General features: G+C 39.8%; 1 protein-coding gene across 2 annotated transcripts in view; it reads left to right on the top strand.

The window, feature by feature from the left end:
- Nucleotides 1–20,677, top strand: part of LOC139463733 (dnaJ homolog subfamily C member 13-like) — a 510,967-nt gene that overhangs the window by 291,753 nt on the left and 198,537 nt on the right. For both annotated transcript variants that reach the window (XM_071244983.1, XM_071244982.1), the window contains exons 34-35: nt 3,580–3,781; nt 18,759–18,874. In XM_071244983.1, coding sequence (XP_071101084.1) covers nt 3,580–3,781; nt 18,759–18,874 — 318 coding nt within the window. The remainder of the gene's footprint in view (nt 1–3,579; nt 3,782–18,758; nt 18,875–20,677) is intronic.

Below are 20,677 nucleotides of genomic sequence, written 5' to 3'. Positions count from 1 at the left end.
GATGTAATAGAGGTGAGGTATTTGCAAGAATTATCAAACAATAGTTATCATTGTGCATAATTCTAAGAATACCACCTCTATTACATCAGGAATTAATCCCTCCCACCTCCCCAAATATCTGCATCTAGTTGATGAGGATAATGGCACTGATGTAATAGAGGTGGTATTCTTAGAATTATACACAATGATAACAATTGTTTGATATAGCTGGGTATCTAGGCATCATGTAGTCATTAATGTAGGTTTCAGATAGCCATATAGCTGGGTATCTAGGCATCGTGTAGTCACTAATGTAGGTTTCAGATAGCCATATAGCTGGGTATCTAGGCATCGTGTATAGTCATAAATGTAGGTTTCAGATAGCCATATAGCTGGGTATCAAGGCATCATGTAGTCATTAATGTAGGTTTCAGATAGCCATATAGCTGGGTATCTAGGCATCATGTAGTCATTAATGTAGGTTCAGATAGCCATATAGCTGGGTATGTAAGGGTCATTAACATTCAGTGTTTTATAGAATTTTGTTATAGGGTTATTGACGCACTATTGACTTTTATGGAAGGGTCATTCACTCATTCATGTTGAAGTGATTTATCTAGAGTTTGACACTAAGTACAATGGGGAAGCAAATTGGGGATTTTTTTTTATTTTATTCAAAATTCGGACTTTTTAAAGTTGAAATTTCCTATATTCTGGGGTATTTTGACATTGCATTCCATATAGTATTGTATTGCTGAGCATTAAGCTTCTTCCTCTTTAATTGGCCCTGTGAAATACAAGTCACCTGTACAAAGTCTTATCGTTAGTTGTAACTATATCAACATGAATTGGGAAATGTTAAATTCCAATTTGGGATTTTTTACTGACATTTGCTGCAGACTTGTAAGGGTCATTCAATCATTCATGTTATTCATACTGTCATGTACAAGGGTCATTCAATCATTCATGTTATTCAGACTGTCATATGTAAGGGTCTTTCAATCATTCATGTTGTTCAGACTGTCATGTATAAGGGTCATTGGATCATTCACGTTATTATCCCCCGCCACAAAGTGGAAGGGGGATATAGGAATGCCGTCACATTTAGTTTCCGGAGCAGATCTTGAAATCCGTACCATATTTCTTCACCAAACTTGGCACATATATAGGTCTAGTGGTGAACTGGTGCCTTTTGATAGTTTGGGATTTTTAAAGAAATTATTTTTCGAGTTTCGATGGGAACGACTTTGACTTAGACTAAAAATGGCGGTAGTCCTCGTTTCTGGAGCAGATCTTGAAAACCATACCATATTTCTTCACCAAACTTGGCACATAGAAAGGTCTAGTGGTGAACTGGTGACTTTTGATAGTTTAGGATTTTTAAAAAACTAACATTTTTTTAGTTTCCATGGCAACGACTTTGAAAATGTAAGGGTCATTCAATCATTCATGTTATTCAGACAGTCATATGTAAGGGTCATTCAATCATTCATTTTATTAAGACTGTCATGTATAAGGGTCATTCAATCATTCATGTTATTCAGATTGTCATATGTAAGGGTCATTAAATTATTCATGTTATTCAGACTGTCATGTACATGGGTAATTCAATCATTCATGTTATTCAGACTGTCATGTACATGGGTAATTCAATCATTCATGTTATTCAGACTGTCATGTATAAGGGTCATTCAGTCATTCATGTTGTTCAGACTGTCATGTACATGGGTCATTCAGTCATTCATGTTATTCAGACTGTCATGTACATGGGTAATTCAATCATTCATGTTATTCAGACTGTCATGTATAAGGGTCATTCAGTCATTCATGTTGTTCAGACTGTCATGTACATGGGTCATTCAGTCATTCATGTTGTTCAGACTGTCATGTACAAGGGTAATTCAATCATTCATGTTATTCAGACTGTCATGTATAAGGGTCATTCAGTCATTCATGTTGTTCAGACTGTCATGTACATGGGTCATTCAGTCATTCATGTTATTCAGACTGTCATGTACAAGGGTCATTCAGTCATTCATGTTGTTCAGACTGTCATGTATAAGGGTCATTCAGTCATTCATGTTGTTCAGACTGTCATGTATAAGGGTCATTCAGTCATTCATGTTGTTCAGACTGTCATGTACATGGGTAATTCAATCATTCATGTTGTTCAGACTGTCATGTATAAGGGTCATTCAGTCATTCATGTTGTTCAGACTGTCATGTATAAGGGTCATTCAATCATTCATGTTGTTCAGACTGTCATGTATAAGGGTCATTCAATCATTCATGTTATTCAGACTGTCATGTACATGGGTAATTCAATCATTCATGTTATTCAGACTGTCATGTATAAGGGTAATTCAATCATTCATGTTGTTCAGACTGTCATGTACAAGGGTCATTCAGTCATTCATGTTGTTCAGACTGTCATGTATAAGGGTCATTCAGTCATTCATGTTGTTCAGACTGTCATGTATAAGGGTCATTCAGTCATTCATGTTGTTCAGACTGTCATGTACATGGGTAATTCAATCATTCATGTTGTTCAGACTGTCATGTATAAGGGTCATTCAGTCATTCATGTTGTTCAGACTGTCATGTACAAGGGTAATTCAATCATTCATGTTATTCAGACTGTCATGTATAAGGGTCATTCAGTCATTCATGTTGTTCAGACTGTCATGTACATGGGTCATTCAGTCATTCATGTTGTTCAGACTGTCATGTACAAGGGTCATTCAGTCATTCATGTTGTTCAGACTGTCATGTACAAGGGTCATTCAGTCATTCATGTTGTTCAGACTGTCATGTATAAGGGTCATTCAGTCATTCATGTTGTTCAGACTGTCATGTATAAGGGTCATTCAGTCATTCATGTTGTTCAGACTGTCATGTACATGGGTAATTCAATCATTCATGTTATTCAGACTGTCATGTATAAGGGTCATTCAGTCATTCATGTTGTTCAGACTGTCATGTACATGGGTAATTCAGTCATTCATGTTGTTCAGACTGTCATGTACAAGGGTCATTCAGTCATTCATGTTGTTCAGACTGTCATGTACAAGGGTCATTCAGTCATTCATGTTGTTCAGACTGTCATGTATAAGGGTCATTCAGTCATTCATGTTATTCAGACTGTCATGTTTAAGGGTCATTCAGTCATTCATGTTGTTCAGACTGTCATGTACAAGGGTCATTCAGTCATTCATGTTGTTCAGACTGTCATGTATAAGGGTCATTCAATCATTCATGTTATTCAGACTGTCATGTATAAGAGTCACACACACACACATACACACATTGAATTAGGCTTCAGAGGGTTTCAGAATGTGTCCCAGATTGTTCTGGCAGTGTCTTCATCATGTGTGCAGGCCATCCTTGTGTCATTAGCAGCCATTGAACCACCATCTCTTTCTGGCCAATTACAACGGAATAGGATGAAAATAGCCTGAGCTGGGGATGACATTGAAATAGATGTCAACAAGAAATTGGTGTATAAATGCTGTCAAATCATGTGACCATCTTTATATTTTGTCTTCTGAAGATGAGGGTTCATAATGCTGATATATGTTGTGCATCATCCTTTGTTTACAGACGCCTGATGATTGAAAAGATTGCATCTCACCTGGCTGACTTCAGTCCACGACTGCAGAGCAACACTCGGGCCCTGTATCAGTACTGCCCCATCCCTGTTGTCAATTTCCCACAGTTAGAGAATGAGCTGTTCTGTAACATCTACTACCTCAAACACCTGTGTGATACAGTCAGGTTCCCAAACTGGCCTATCAAAGATCCGGTGAGTTAGATATATAATACTGTTTGAATTTTAAAGCAATTTGCTTTGGTACCTTTGTAAAGACCCTGACTCTCATGTAGACCCTCCCTGCTTTGGTACCTTTGTATAGCCACTGACTCTCATATAAACCCTCCCTGCTTGGTACCTTTGTATAGACCCTGACTCTCATATAGACCCACCCTGCTTGGGGACGTTTGTATATTTTCTGACTCTCATGTAGACCCTCCCTGCTTTGGTACCTTTGTATAGCCACTGACTCTCATATAGACCCTCCCTGCTTGGTACCTTTGTATAGACCCTGACTCTCATGTAGACCCTCCCTGCTTGGGGACGTTTGTATATTTTCTGACTCTCATGTAGACCCTCCCTGCTTGGGGACGTTTGTATATTTTCTGACTGTCATGGAGACCTTCCCTGCTTTGGTACCTTTGTATAGCCACTGACTCTCATATAGACCCTCCCTGCTTGGTACCTTTGTATAGACCCTGACTCTCATATAGACCCATCCTGCTTGGGGACGTTTGTATATTATCTGACTCTCATGTAGACCCTCCCTGCTTTGGTACCTTTGTATAGCCACTGACTCTCATATAGACCCTCCCTGCTTGGTACCTTTGTATAGACCCTGACTCTCATGTAGACCCTCCCTGCTTGGGGACGTTTGTATATTTTCTGACTCTCATGTAGACCCTCCCTGCTTGGGGACGTTTGTATATTTTCTGACTGTCATGGAGACCTTCCCTGCTTTGGTACCTTTGTATAGCCACTGACTCTCATGTAGACCCTCCCTGCTTGGGGACGTTTGTATATTTTCTGACTCTCATGTAGACCCTCCCTGCTTTGGTACCTTTGTATAGACCCTGACTCTCATATAGACCCTCCCTGCTTGGGGACGTTTGTATATTTTCTGACTCTCATGTAGACCCTCCCTGCTTGGGGATGTTTGTATATTTTCTGACTGTCATGGAGACCTTCCCTGCTTTGGTACCTTTGTATAGCCACTGACTCTCATATAGACCCACCCTGCTTGGGGACGTTTGTATATTTTCTGACTCTCATGTAGACCCTCCCTGCTTTGGTACCTTTGTATAGACCCTGACTCTCATATAGACCCTCCCTGCTTGGGGACGTTTGTATATTTTCTGACCGCCTCTGTGGTCTAGTGGTAGAGCATCCGCCCGGAGAGAGGAAGGACCGTGGTTCGATCCCCGGCCGTGTCATACCAAAAGACGCTAAAAGATGGTACTTGTTGTTACCCTGTCTGGCGCTCGGCATTAAGGGGCTAAAACAAGGACTGGTCGGCTCGGAGTCAGTATACTGTGTCTGAGTGGAGTATTCATGTTAAACTGCGGCATGGTATCTCAGTGAGCTAGCACTATAAATCGGCATCAGTCCGGACTAGTACAAGCAGCTACACAAACACACACACGTACATGCACGTTCCTATATAAGTGCAATAATCTTGGACGCGACGTTACACCCCATTTCTCCTCACCTTGTATATTTTCTGACTCTCATGTAGACCCTCCCTGCTTTGGTACCTTTGTATAGCCACTGACTCTCATGTAGACCCTCCCTGCTTTGGTACCTTTGTATAGTCACTGACTCTCATATAGACCCTCCCTGCTTGGTACCTTTGTATAGACCCTGACTCTCATATAGACCCACCCTGCTTGGGGACGTTTGTATATTTTCTGACTCTCATGTAGACCCTCCCTGCTTTGGTACCTTTGTATAGCCACTGACTCTCATATAGACCCTCCCTGCTTGGTACCTTTGTATAGACCCTGACTCTCATGTAGACCCTCCCTGCTTGGGGACGTTTGTATATTTTCTGACTCTCATGTAGACCCTCCCTGCTTGGGGACGTTTGTATATTTTCTGACTGTCATGGAGACCTTCCCTGCTTTGGTACCTTTGTATAGCCACTGACTCTCATATAGACCCTCCCTGCTTGGTACCTTTGTATAGACCCTGACTCTCATATAGACCCACCCTGCTTGGGGACGTTTGTATATTTTCTGACTCTCATGTAGACCCTCCCTGCTTTGGTACCTTTGTATAGCCACTGACTCTTATATAGACCCTCCCTGCTTGGTACCTTTGTATAGACCCTGACTCTCATGTAGACCCTCCCTGCTTGGGGACGTTTGTATATTTTCTGACTCTCATGTAGACCCTCCCTGCTTGGGGACGTTTGTATATTTTCTGACTCTCATGTAGACCCTCCCTGCTTTGGTACCTTTGTATAGACCCTGACTCTCATGTAGACCCTCCCTTCTTGGGGACGTTTGTATATTTTCTGACCGCCTCTGTGGTCTAGTGGTAGAGCATCCGCCCGGAGAGAGGAAGGACCGTGGTTCGATCCCCGGCCGTGTCATACCAAAAGACGCTAAAAGATGGTACTTGTTGTTACCCTGTCTGGCGCTCGGCATTAAGGGGCTAAAACAAGGACTGGCCGGCTCGGAGTCAGTATACTGTGTCTGAGTGGGGTATTCATGTTAAACTGCGGCATGGTATCTCAGTGAGCTAGCACTATAAATTGGCATCAGTCCGGACTAGTACAAGCAGCTACACAAACACACACACGTACATGCACGTTCCTATATAAGTGCAATAATCTTGGACGCGACGTTACACCCCATTTCTCCTCACCTTGTATATTTTCTGACTCTCATGTAGACCCTCCCTGCTTTGGTACCTTTGTATAGCCACTGACTCTCATGTAGACCCTCCCTGCTTTGGTACCTTTGTATAGTCACTGACTCTCATATAGACCCTCCCTGCTTTGGTACCTTAATTTTTATAGTCACTGACTATCATGTAGACCCTCCCTGCTTTGGTACCTTTGTATAGCCCCTGACTCTCATGTAGACATTCCTTGCACAAGGACTTTTATATCGAATCCTCAAATCCATCTTGCGAATCCTCTGTTACATCTTTGCCATAAATCCTTTATTTTGGCTCCAGTCCCACTCACTAAATTTTGAAATTTTCAACAGATGTCCTCTTCACTGTCAATCACCTACAATAATTTGTTCCCCAAGAGCTATGACGTGCGTAGTGGTAGGAAACCTCACTTTTCTCCTGTGTGTGCTTGAGTCAACACCTATTGTTGTAGTTGTAACGATACAGCACTTGGTTTAGCCACATTTAATCTAAGCTTGTTTCATGGTTTTCTAATAAAACAGATATATTAAGTCATATTAAGAATTGCTAATTGTAGTGATGATCGTATTCACATAAGTATTGCTGGTGTGAGGTGTTTTTGAGGTCGCCATAGAGTCTCCCCCTCCTTCTGCTTGTAAGAAGTGTGGCTATTTTACGATCACAGGAGATCCTCACAGGACAGTATTGGTTAAGAAGAGTTCAGCATTTCTACTCGATTGAACCTACTTCTACGTTCTCTATGAACATGTAAGAAGCAGAAAGTATTGGGTAAGAAGAGTCCTCCGACCAAGAGGCCGCATGTGGGACGTCTGTACGGCCTACCCCAGATGACCATAAGGACCAGCCAGGTAGAAGTTCCAAGCTTTACCCTCCCGTGAGATAAGGGCATCTAGAATTCCGCTTGGGTCCAGTCATGGTACCGCAAGGCCTTCTTCCTCATCTAAGCCACTGTACAGTCCGCACTGAACCCCATGGTAGCCAGCAGACCGTCACGGGAGCCTCACTTCAACCGCATAGTCACCATCAATCTGCGGAACCCAAGTCGACAGCACGGGACCATTGAGAATCTACTGACCGAGACAAGAGATTACATCTTGGGGCAGCCTAGCGGTTTGATGGAGGACCATCATTTCTGTACGGGTTCCATTATACACGAGCAGTCAGCACAAGCCGCACGGACCTCACTCATAGAGGAGTCCTGGACACCAGCAGATGATGAACTGCACGGGAAACATGTTGAGTGTATGGATTATGTCAAACATCCACCCCTCCCAGGAGTTACCCACGGTCATTCTGAGGCGGAATCAGACCTATATGAGGAGGACCCGTGAAGATCCGGGGTAGAATAGGTCTTCAGCAAACCATGCTTGCCGAAAAGGCAACTATGCTTGTTGTAAGAGGTGACTAACGAAAGGGGTGGTCAGGCAGCCTGACTTGGTTGATGCTTGTCATCGTATCCCAATTGCTTGGATCGATGCGCATGATGTCAACCACTAGATTGTCCCGAACATCAACTATTACAGACGCGTCAGATTCTGGATGGGGAGCCGATATGGACGATCTCACGGAACAAGGATCTTGGAACACCAGAGAGGGGATCCTACACATCAACTCTAGGGAAATGAAGGCCATTTATTATACCATCCTGGCATAGAAAATATATCTTCCAATCGTCCATCCTCATTGCCACCATAGTAGTGGCATACATTCAGAATCAAGAGGAACCAGATCCAGTTCTTTGATGATGGAGACAACACGATTGTTTGCCTTGCCAGACTCTATCAGTTACCTGATGGAAGCGAGACATATTCCCGGGAAGCTGAACATCCTTGCCGACAGCCTTTCCCTGCCTGGGGAGAATAGTGGCAACAGAATGGACGTTACATCTCGAGATCTTTGCTTGGATAACCATGTTATGGGACACCACATCTACATCTCTTTACCACCTGCCTAAACCATCAACTTCCGGTTTATGTCAGTCCAGTTCCCGATCCAATGGCTCACCAGATCGATGTGTTATCGGTGGATTGGACTGGTCTATTGGCATATGCTTTCCCACCATGGTCTCTCCTAGTCTAGGTCATCCACAAGGTGGAGGAGGCAGATTGCATGATAATCTTGATAGCACCAATCTGGCTCGGCAGAGCATAGTTCCCCAGATTATTAAGTCTTTTAATGGAGGAACCTATCCAGTTACCTCTCCGTTGACAGACAGACAGACAGACAGACAGACAGACAGATTTATTCAGTAATCAGGCCTCCAGCCCATAATACATGTTGACATAATGTAGATCATATATGCTTATATACTATGGCGATATGTTAAGACAAATAGTTTAGAATATGTTAGAACATTCATGAGTTACGTATATTCATAATAGAAATAGTCCAATGTGTTTTAAAGTTCTTGTGGAGTTTGTTGACATAAGGTTTAAAAACTGTTGAAATGTGCTAAAGTTGATTTCACTTTCAGCAAAGCATTCTCTTCTTGCAGCTCCGTATCTGTCACAGATTGACAATACATAATACTCATCCTCAATTAGAGTTAAACCTTTGGAGTGGCAATATAAACACACACGTTCTTCATATGGGGTTTTAGAATGTCTTCCAGTTTCAACTGCAAGTTTAAAGTTGTTACACCTGAACATACATATTAATCTTTTATAATAAGCAGAGATTTCACATGATAATAAGTATTTTTCTACATTAAGGAGAGACTGTGATTAATATTTGCATTTAGATGAGAGCGCTATGGAGAGATTCCAGTTTTGAGAAAGACAGTCATACAGCCTCTGTTTAGATTTCATCATCAATAATTTGCTATCACCTGATCTATCCAAATAAAACCAAATCCATGTTGAAACAGGATATTCCTGGTGTGTGATGCCCATGTGGTTTTACCAGAGTCATCAAGTGACTTAAGCATACAATAGGACTGATATGCTTATCTTTGAGGCTCCATATGGATCACTCTGCACCAGTAACTCACTGCTCTGGACATATAATGATATTGAAGCGGCACTCTCCCACATTCTCCTAGAGCCATGTTGTTATTACTATATTTATCAAGTTTCAAATATCTTTTGCAAAATCTGTGATGCACTTGCTCAATAGTGTTACAGTAGTTAATTCACCACACTTCAGATCCATAGCATAAAAGTTATCATTGAGAAAAACTTCTCCAACAGGAATATATCCAAACTTTTGTTGAAATTGTTGAAGTGAGAATGAAGCTTTAGTAGCTTGAGCGGCTAGACATATCTGTGTTTTTAGTCCATGAAAGTTTCGTTGTGAAGAGAGTTCCCAGATATTTATAACAACTCACTGTTTCTATTTGTTCACCTTTAAAATGCCATTTCTCACATTTTCTCAGTGGGCCACCATTCCTACATTAATTTTCTGTTGAAGTTGATTTGTTGAGTCTGAAACAGCTGACACATCATCTGCATACATCAATGCAAATATATCTTGAATATCACTAGTTATAAAAATTCCTCTTCTACTCTTTTCCTCCAATTTTATCACAAGTTGGTTTATGAAAATCACAAAGATTTGAGGACTCATTATACAGCCTTGACGGGTACCAGTGCTGCATTTGAAATAATCAGACAAACCAGAATCTGTCCTCACACAAGCAGAAAGTTTGGTGTACAAAGATGTAATAAAATTTAAGAAGTTTCCTCTGAGCCCTACATCATGAAGACTTTGAAAAAGAACATCATGATTTATACAGTCAAACGCTTTAATAAAATCTATGAAGATGCAGTAAAATCTCCCCCCTTTCTTCAAAAGATATTTTGTTATCATTGCTTGCAGAGTGAAAATATGGTCCGCTGTTGAATATGTAGATCTTAAGCCAGCTTGCGTTTCTGATAGCATGTTGTGACAGTCACACCAGTCTTTGAGTCTATTGTTTAACACTGCTATTTATACCTTACAAAAGGGGTCAATGAGAGATATGCCTCTACAGTTTCCAGGCTCCTGCACCGGTCCACTTTTATGAAGTGGATATATAATGCTCTGACCCCGAAGATCTGGGAATGTGTTATTAGAAAACATGTGATTAAAGAGTTTTGTAAGTAGTGGAGTGATATAGTCTCTGGTTGACTTCACAAAGTCATTTGCAATCCCATCTGGTCCAGGAGTTTTATTATTTTTCAGACTTTTAATGCAGTGATAAACTTCTTCTGGAATAGGTTTGTTTAAGTCCAAGCATAGTATATCTTCTCCAGTGTCACATTCTAATTGCAGCTCTTGATTTGAGAAAGATGAACAATTATAAACTGTAGGATTAAGTAAGTTCTTAAAATAGTTATACCATGTGCCAGTGGTGATGTTGTTAGATGAACTACCTTTTTGTCTCTGATTCTTCAATAGCTTCCAAAATTGCTTAGGGTCTGAACAGGAAGAAGATAATAAATCTCTTTGCTTACTCAGATATATGCTTTTTTTATGTGAAAATAACTTCTTAAAATACCTTCTTTCCTTTCGATACACAATTAAATCTTGGTCAAAGTCCCTATGATTTCTAAGTGCACAGTATTTATTTTGTTTCACACATTACAGTTCATCATCCCACCATGGCGGTTGTTTATTCTTAATACTGTGAAATGTTTTTTTGTAAACTTTTCCAAAACCTTCTCCTGCCTTATGGTACATATTCACAATTGCATGAATGGCTTGATTAACACTGATTTTGATCAATGCTGAAAATTCATCATAATTTTCAAGAAGAAATTTGTTAAAAAGTCTAAATGTCTATCTTCATTCCATGTGTATTTCATCCACTCTTGTGAGTCATCATATGTAAGATCGATCATTTCATATCAAGATTGTCTGATGGATAGTCTTCACTATCATCATGGATAAATTCAAGTGTCTCTGATGGGATGTAATCAAGAAAATCTCTCATCCTTGCATTAAAATCACCAGACAGAAGTAAATGATGATTATCATGAGTAGTAAAAGCAGTTTCAACATAGTGTATAAGGCGATCAATACCATCCATATCCATTGTGTGTTAGATAGGAGAACTCTCTGGACAAATGTAAACAAAAAAGATGACAGTGTCTTTTCTAAGTCCGAAAGCTGTTGTCAGAAACTGGAACACCACACAGTCTTCAAAGGATTCATATATTCTTCTGATGATCTTAGGGGGCACGGGTGGCCCAGTCGTCTAAGGCGCCGCGATTCGCTGTGCAGAGTTGCGTCCCTTGGGCACGCCAGAAACCTATGATTGTGGGTTCGAATCACGGTTCGCCTCAGTTATGTTTCTAGGTTTGTCAGCACCATACCCGTGCTCGTGGGTTTCACCGAAGTGGTAAATGTCTGAGACCTGCATCACTTCGGGCTTTCCTCCCACATTAAGCTGACACGCCGTGCTATGACTGGAATACTGTTAAAAGCGGCGTTAAACCCAACTCACTCACTCACTCTGATGATCTTATTTTTCACTAATGACTCTTTGACGAACACTTCCACACCACCACTATACCTCCCTAATCCTTTAGCTTTGGGTCTAGCACAGCTGAAAGATCGGTAACCAGTCAAGAAACTTATGAAATCGTTGGACTTTCTCACAAAAGATTCACAAAATCCTATTATGTCAAATGACACACAAAAAACCATAAATTCAGAATCATCAGGAAGACTTACATATTTATACAATCCTTCAATGTTCCACGATAGGATACAGAGTGTTTTGCTTAGGCCTTCTCCTCAATCACGATCACTATTTAGAGTGCTCTTCCTTGGCAGAGCTGTACTTCCGGGCCCACGAGATGTAAATAAACCCACCTGGGCGTCTCCTGTCAGATTTCCTTTTCTGTTGTCGTGTGATCCTTTACGTTTATTAGACAGACGTTTGTACCACTGATTCTGTCGTAGGCATAAACTTCTCCATCTATTATGAGTTTATCATGACGGATCTTCGGGTTTTTACCCTCTTTTAAAGCCTCTGAGAATAGACCACTGAGTGAACGTCGGGCGTCTCTAACTCGCTTTGTATGGTCCTCTGACACTCTCGCACCTTGGTTAAAGTTGTTATTCCCTCGTTGTTTATCTTTCGCCGACTTAAGTATCTTGTTTCTGTCTCCTGTAGATACGAAGTTTGCAATTATCGGAACGTGTGATTTGCCGTTTCGGAGTCTGTGCGCTCTTGTTATTAATATGCTATCAGAATCAGTAATATTCAGTGTCTCCTTCATGAACTGACACATTTTCATCTTCTGAAAGATCCCAAGTCTCACCTTTTTCTTCAGCAATACCATGGAAAATCAGGTTATTTCTTCTTGATCTAGATTCATAATTGTCCATTTTATCTTCCATAGCGAGCATACGTTCACACACTTTTGCATTTTGTGCACAGAGTTCCGTGATTGTCCTGTGATTTTCGTTTACCCGCGACGCCATATTGTCTACCTTCATGTTGAGACTTTCAAATCTATCATCTACCTTCTTCAAATCTGATTTTATGTCCATGAGAGTATTCATAATGTCATCGTTAGTGAATTTACCGTATTTTCTTGAGTATAGTGCGCACTTTTTTCCGAAAAAACACAGCTGTGTAGAAGGGGGTGCGCATTATACACGAATTATGAGTTTGGATGTTTTTTCCTCCCATGGAAAGACATTACCGTGAGCACGAAACACCGGAAATACCATGTCAACAAATCCATACTGAAGTACGCAAAATAATTATGTAATTACACTGTCTGTCTATAAAAAGTGTTCTTTGTATTTCTGGACTTTTGTTTGTAACTTACTTCATTAATTTTATTCAAAATTCCTTATAATATTGTTTTTATTAATTTCGGCGAAATCGTGTGTGAAGCGATCGGAAGATCGCACAACTCACCGTTATTAACAGCAACCACGGTCAGAATACCGCTATTGACGCCTTGAAACGAACTTTAGTTGACAGAGAATGGATACATATATCATAAATGACATACTTTGACTCGTTAAAAATCATATTTGTTTTTGTTTGACGATTCTATGTCAACATGAAATTCTCGCGCTCACGTGCTCACGTGCGCGTGAGCCTTGACGGTGACTGGTCAGACATGTTCCATGTAAAAAATAATACCCGGGAATAGCGATCAGCTGCTTCGCTTAGGGTTATTATTATTTTAAATATGTTTAGTAAAGGCTGCATATAATTAAGAAAATAATGGAATATATTATTCCTGATAAATAAAATAGTTTCAGATACAATTGTTGCCGATCCTTGCATTAAAAATCCTATAAAGTTATATCATTGGGTGTGTCCTGACTGAATCACCGGTCGATTCCAAGAAAACGTGTGTACAGCTGATTGCTGTTTCCGGCTTAGTTTACGAGAAAATACACAAGGTAATCTTAATCCCTAGATATAAAACAATGCCTAGCAGAACAATAAATACTATTTAAACGGTAAATAAACATGTCTGGTGATTTTTTATCTCAAATTTCGAATTTGTACTGACGAAGTTTCTCAGCACCCGTTCGTTTGCCGGACTTCGCTGAAAGGGTACGGTGTAAATTTTTTCTGCGCATAATATTCAAATTTCTTTTTTTCCAAAATATTGAACCCGCTAGAGGTGGGTGCGCATTATACATGGGTGCGCACTATACTCAAGAAAATACGGTACTTTGAATTTGCATTTGCAGCCGGTAGTGTAGACTGCCGAGTTTGTGTGCCGGGGTTAGATCACACGTCACCACTCACCACCAGCAAGTTGAAAAGCAACTTAGAAAGTCTCAAAATCAGGGAAATACTTTGTTTATCTATGCATATCCCATATTTACATATTTGCATACGTCTTTTACCTTTATCTGGCTGCATAAAAGCTCCTATTTTGGCTCTGTACTGTTCTAAACATATTCCCATTGTGGAGATATTTTCCAACACGTCCACTCACTCGGATTACCCAGCATACCTCTCCGTTGAGATCTGTTATGACAGCCCAGGTCAAACATTTTCTACGACAATCTGCCCAGCCTACTAACCGCCTGGAAGACATCTGGGTACTCTGGTCATGCTTCTTGAGCTATGGCAAGATCATGGTGACCTTCACTATGGTGACAGACTTTCTACTACATCTACGTCTACATCTACGTCAGGACAAAAAGTTCTGACATGGGACGATAGAAGGTTACAGATCGGCACTTCACTCTGTACTTCAACATGACAGACTCTCTATTGGAAACCATCCCATTCTAAACAGACTAATGAGATCCTTCCTACTAGAAGATGTTTGCACGCCTCGTATCTTCCCCAAGTGGAATCTATCTGTTGTGTTAATTATCGAATTATCGACACTTTTAACAGAACCTTACGAGCACCTGGTCAAGGCCTCCTTACTCCAAAAAATCCAGGAAAGCCTCCTTCCTCCTAGCCATGGCAACAGCAGCAAGAGTTTCAGAACTCTATGCTCTGGACTATTCTAGTCTCACCCATGATCAACATTGGACCTCAGTCACTCTAAGATCACTCCTGGTTTGCTGAGTACTTTTTTGATTTGGCTATTTGAGTTTAGATACAGGTTATGCCATTTTTGTGTGATTTTTTGCTTGTTTACACTTTTAATTTTTGATTTTGAGATGGGTAAGTTTAAGCTTATTTCCGGGATTTTGAGGGATAGTTTAGCTGCTTTATCGGCGTTTTCATTACCGTATTTTCCTACGTGGGCGGGTATCCACAAGAAGGTTATTTGTTTGCCTGCCTTAGTTAGGTCGTTGGAGCTTTTAAGTATTTGATTTATTAATTTAGGTCGGTTTTTTGTATTTTTGTTTTGGAGGGCTTGCAGTCCGCTTAGGGAGTCGGTAAGTATTAGGATTTTTTTGTGGTTTTTGGATCCTTGATTATGGAGGGCTGAGGCCATGCCCATTAGTTCTGCCGTGAATATTGATTGGTTGTTTGGGAGTCTGAAGGATTGTGTGGTTGTAGTTGGTTGTGTGGTATGGACTCCAAAACCTTGGTGTTTGGAGGTCGGATCTGAGGATCCGTCCGTGTAGATGTGACACCAATTTGGCCAATTTTCGTGTATGTATGCTAGTGTGGTAGTTTTCGCTATGTTTGGGTCGGTTTGTTCATTTATTTAGCTAGCTAGTGTTGTGTCTATTTTGAGTATTTTAAGTTTAGGGGTGAAGATATTTGATTTTTTGCAGTTTTGTTTAAGATTTTTAATTTGGTGTTCATTTAGGTAGTTTGTTATTCTTTGGGATATTGGGGTAAGTAAGGGGTGTTTACGAGCTAGAGTTTTTGGGGCTGATGTTTTGGTTTATTAAGTTTTGGATGAGAGGGTTTGATTGGGACGCGGCCCAGAAATTTAAGCTTAGCTGTTCCCTGCGTAGACTTAGTGGCATTTCTCCTGTTAAGGCCTGAAGTGAGGTGTAGGAGGTGCCATGTTGGGTGCGTGTAATTAGTTTGAGAGCCTGATATTGTATTGAGTCAAGTTTTTTAGATAGAGAGTTGTTTAGGGTGTTGTATATGGTGCAGCCGTAGTCTAGTTTTGATCTAATTAGTGATATGTAGAGAGAGAGGAGGGTATCTTTGGAGGCTCCCCAGTTAGAGCCAGTTAGGCATCTTAGGGTGTTTAGGTCTTTACTGCATTTAGTTGTTAGGTTTTGGATGTGAGCATCCCAGGTGAGATGTTCATCGAAAATAAGTCCTAAGAATTTGGTTTGTTTTTGAAATTTGATTGTTTAGCTGGAGGATTGGGGAGGCAGGTTTCATGTTTTTATGTTTGAATACTATTCCTGTTGTTTTTTCTGAGTTAATGGAGAAGCCCCATTTGTCAGCCCATTGTTGTATTTTATTAAGAGATTTTTGGAGTAAATTTTGGGCCATTTTCATGCTTTTAGTGCGGATCCAGATGGCTCCATCATCCGCGAATTTTGATGTGTTTACTTTAGGGGATAGGCCCTCGAGAAGATATCATTATATTGAAGAGGGTGGAGCTGAGGATACTGCCCTGTGGAGTGCCATTTCCTAGGGGACATTGGTCCTTGTTTAGGAAGTCCTGGATGTAGTTTATTATCTGACCTTTGAGTCCTATTTTTTTAAGTTTTTGTATTAGCCCATCGTGCCATACCATGTCGAAAGCTTTAGAGAAGTCTAAGAAGATGCCTGTGGTATATTGTTTATTTAGTTGTCCTGTCTTAATATCTTGTTGGTTGAGTTGTCAATGTTAGGGTTTTTTTTATGTCGTTTTAACCTCTAATGGCGTGGATTTTGTGCCAGACCATTCTGTCATCTGTACGGTTAATCATACCTTCGCAGAATTTTTTCCAATCTCTACTTTTGCCTATTTGGACTAGTTTTTGAACCTGGTGGTTTAGTTCGTGGGCTATGTTTAAATATTTTTAGTCGCGTTTTGCTTTATTGAAGGCTGATTTACGTTTTCGTCTAGTATGTTCTATTTTCTCATTCCACCATGGTACCGTCGGTTTGCCTGTCTTAGATGTTTTGAAGGGGATGGAGGTTTTGGCTGCGTTTGTTATATAGTCTTTATTGTAATGGAATTTTGGTTCTTGGTTTTCTGTTTGGATTTGTACGTTTGTATTTCCTATGGTTTTGTTTATGGGGAAGTGGTCACTACCTTTGCGGGACGTCGTGCACTTCCCATTGAGTACTTTGGGTTAGATCTGCGGTGCATATGGTTAGGTCGATAGCCGACATTTTTTGGTCTATCTTATCGTACCTCGTTGGTTGGTTGCTATTAAGGAGTACTAGGTCGTTTGTTTCTATCCATTCGGAGATTAATTTGCCATGATTATCTATTTTATAATCTATGCTCCATGTAGGATGGTGAGCGTTAAAGTCTCCTAGGAATATAGTAGATTTATCGCTTATTTGGAGTAGTTTGTTTAGATCCTCAGGTTGTTCTTTTTGTTCCGCCCAGTGGTATATATTTATGATGTTTATGTTTCGGTTATTTAATGTGATTTTAATGCCGTTGGCTTCTAGGTTTGGCGTGTCTATTTTTATTTCATCGTAATTTATATCTTCCCTGATAAATATGATTAGTCCTCCTGCGGCTCTTCTTTTTTTCGGTTTACAACCCTCGCCACCAACCTTAAAGACTTCAAGATCAAGAAACTACAAGAAGCCATCAACATCAAAAGACTCCAGCTGTCAATCAACCGTGACCAAGGCTATTATATACCCCCCCCCCCCCGGCGTACCATCAAGTCATCAAAGACCCCAATCAGCCATAATCCCATTGTTTATATTACTGGCTTCATCCTTTGTTTATGTCACTGACTTCACCCATGATAGTCATCACTACCCTTGTGTATACAGGCTTCTCTACTCCAGTATAACAATATCTACTCTACTGTATAAACATTGCCTCCTTCTTATATATATACTTGCCAACCTCACTCTGTATACCACTTGCTTGATAACGGTGTATGAACCTACACCGAAACGTCGCTCTTAATTGTAATAAAGAAGTTGTTCATCCTTAAATTCTTATCCTTACTTCTTTACATATGTTGTGAAAGCAACATGGAGAAAAGAAACATGGTAATCTTAATCTCTGCATGTGAACAAATGTGTAATGCCTTCTGTCAAATAATGGAGAATGCACAAGAAAGTACAGCAGTTAATGCGTTTTGAGGTGGTCACCAAATAGAAGGCTGTGGTAGATCACTCATTGCCAGTTACTGTTGCACATTTAACTGTATATAATCTTCAGATTTGGGTCATTGTTTGAGAGTAATAAGTTGTTTTGGTTTAGGTCAGTGTCTGGAGGTACATAATATGTACATATATGATGGGGCTGCTGCTGCAAGTACATGTTAACTCCGCTAGTCCATTAACATTTTTAGAAAATGAAATGTCCATGTATAGTATTCACCAAATGGCCCAGGAAGCTGCTGATTTGGTAGGTCTTGTAACACGGGACAATAGGGTTCAGAGTTAATAATGGCATTAAGATTAAACAGGTACCATCATCTGCACTCAACTTGTTTACAATATTTTGAAAATTACATGTTAAGCATCCAAGAAACTACTTTACCATAATTAATGTGATAATGGTACGTGAATTATTGGTACCATAACAATGGTTTTCTGAGGAACATTACAATGTCCTTTCACATCAAACAGACTACATCACAAAGCCAATTAATAGCAACACTGTCCCCACTTGATGGCTAAAAATTTCACTACACATACCATCAGCTCACTGGTGAGCAACAGGGGTTGTGGCACCATTTGCTTCAAGCCTGGAAACCTTTATCGCCTTGATTTTATTTTTGTAGGATATGTGGAAGGAATGTCCATGCTAACTTAAAAATGCTATATTGTTTCATGCAGGTTCGACTCCTGAAGAATATTTTGGATGCATGGAAGAAAGAGGTTGAGAAGAAACCTCCCACTATGTCAAATGATGAAGCTTATGAGGTTCTCAATCTTCAAAAGGGAGTTGGAGGGTAAGACAAAGAATATTATTTTGGTATCATGTGTTGATGTCAGAGCAGCTTCATTAGTTGGTTTGTTGACAGGTAGAGCTCACATCCATCATATGTTACTCTATATCTATCAGTTGAACTATCCTTGAATCAAAATTAATTTAATTGTGGCCAAAATTATTGGTAACCTGAGTTATCTTGAAACATCTTCTCTACTGGACCAAAGAAACTTTACATGCCTATTTTCACCAAAGATGACACCTTAATTTGTTCAAGAGATTTGAAATATTAAAAATCAAAACAATTCATGGCAGTTACTCTGCAATCTTTTTTTTCAAAATATAGTGAAAGTTTGCTTACTTCTTGCAAATACAAAACATCAGTGCCACTAATTTTGTCATCACTATAAGATCTTCAGATTTTCAACAGCTGTCTTAAGTAAGTAACAGATGCCAGATGAGAAAACGTCACTTCTTTCTTGTGTCAAAAGCTTCAAAAAGAGGAAAATTTAAAATCTTTTTCTGAGGTTTCACAGAGCTAATAACGGCAGTGAATACGTTGGTTACAGACATACATGACGTTGATAAGATTATTTACATATTCCTATGTGCAAGGGGTTAGTGTACAGTTCTAAGTAGGAAGTGACAACATGGAGTCGATGGCATGCTGTATATACAAGTTTGCTTTATACAAGTAAATATTTATTATATACTTCAGTGTGAAAGATTGAATATTCTTAAGTTGAGAAAAGTGATATTTTTATTGAATCGAACTTAACTCTTGATATTTCACTGCAGTGAACATAACACTTTGATCGAACTATTGTCATACAAGAGTTACTCCCCTCAAATTATCTACCTTTACAGTAAGTGTCTACCCCGGACACAAACTGACGTCCTTTTGACGTTAGTTCCACATTGACAAGGCAAAATAAGGACAGATGTTCAGTAATGGAGTTAATATTGTTTCTTGCCCTTGTTATTCTGTCATAAATGTGTCGTTATTAACTGCAAATTTCACGAGACTGTTCATTTCGCAAAGCGCCATTTTTGTTACTTGACCAGTGTGTATTTCTTTTGCTTCCAACAGCAGTCTCGTAGCTTTCAAGATTATTTTTTTAAAGTTGATTTTCTATATAATCTTATTCAAATGTATGGTTAAGAATTTTCGTGACCCTAAATATATTTTTAGACTTTTGTTTATATTTTTAAAGATTTTTCAGACTCTGAACTACTTTTAAGCAATTACAAGGGGTGGTGTCCCTGTGTGTAGGGTAGGGAGAATTTACGTTTCAAGGTTTTACATGTGTAATGAAACAACAACCACAAAAATTTCGGTAGACAACTTCACAAAAAGGACATGATAAATAGCATATTCCATGTGTCAAGTGAAATATCATGTTTCTTTCATCTCCTTCCCCCCTTTCATGAAATATCCTCTATATATACAAGAAACTCTATGATGAAAGAAAAATATGGGATCCAGTAAAGGTGACTGAAACTGCCAACACATGAAGTGGGAGATTTGGAGTTCTGTGTTAAGGGATCAATGTGAATATTACAAGGGTTGACTGATTGGTTCTGAGCCTCACATTGAAGGAATTGTATAAAATTAAATGTTTTGGTGTGGACATTACTTGATACAGACCAATATCTTCAAAGTCTTGAGTCAGTTTGAGCCAATTGTTTTCCTGTGACAATTCAGGAAATAATCAGGGGTCTGTGACCATTGGAATATATAAATAATCGAGGAATGTGCCGTGACCAGGTGCTTGCAGAAAAAGGGCTTTTCGCCAAAAGACATTCATAAAGAGGTATGATGAGT

This window comes from Haliotis cracherodii, unplaced genomic scaffold (assembly GCF_022045235.1).
Source record: "Haliotis cracherodii isolate W230 unplaced genomic scaffold, xgHalCrac1.p SCAF_16, whole genome shotgun sequence".
In the NCBI taxonomy this organism is placed as follows: Eukaryota; Metazoa; Mollusca; class Gastropoda; order Lepetellida; family Haliotidae; genus Haliotis; species Haliotis cracherodii.
Note: the sequence above shows the minus strand (reverse complement) of the source record. Positions and strands in the feature narration are given on the sequence as shown.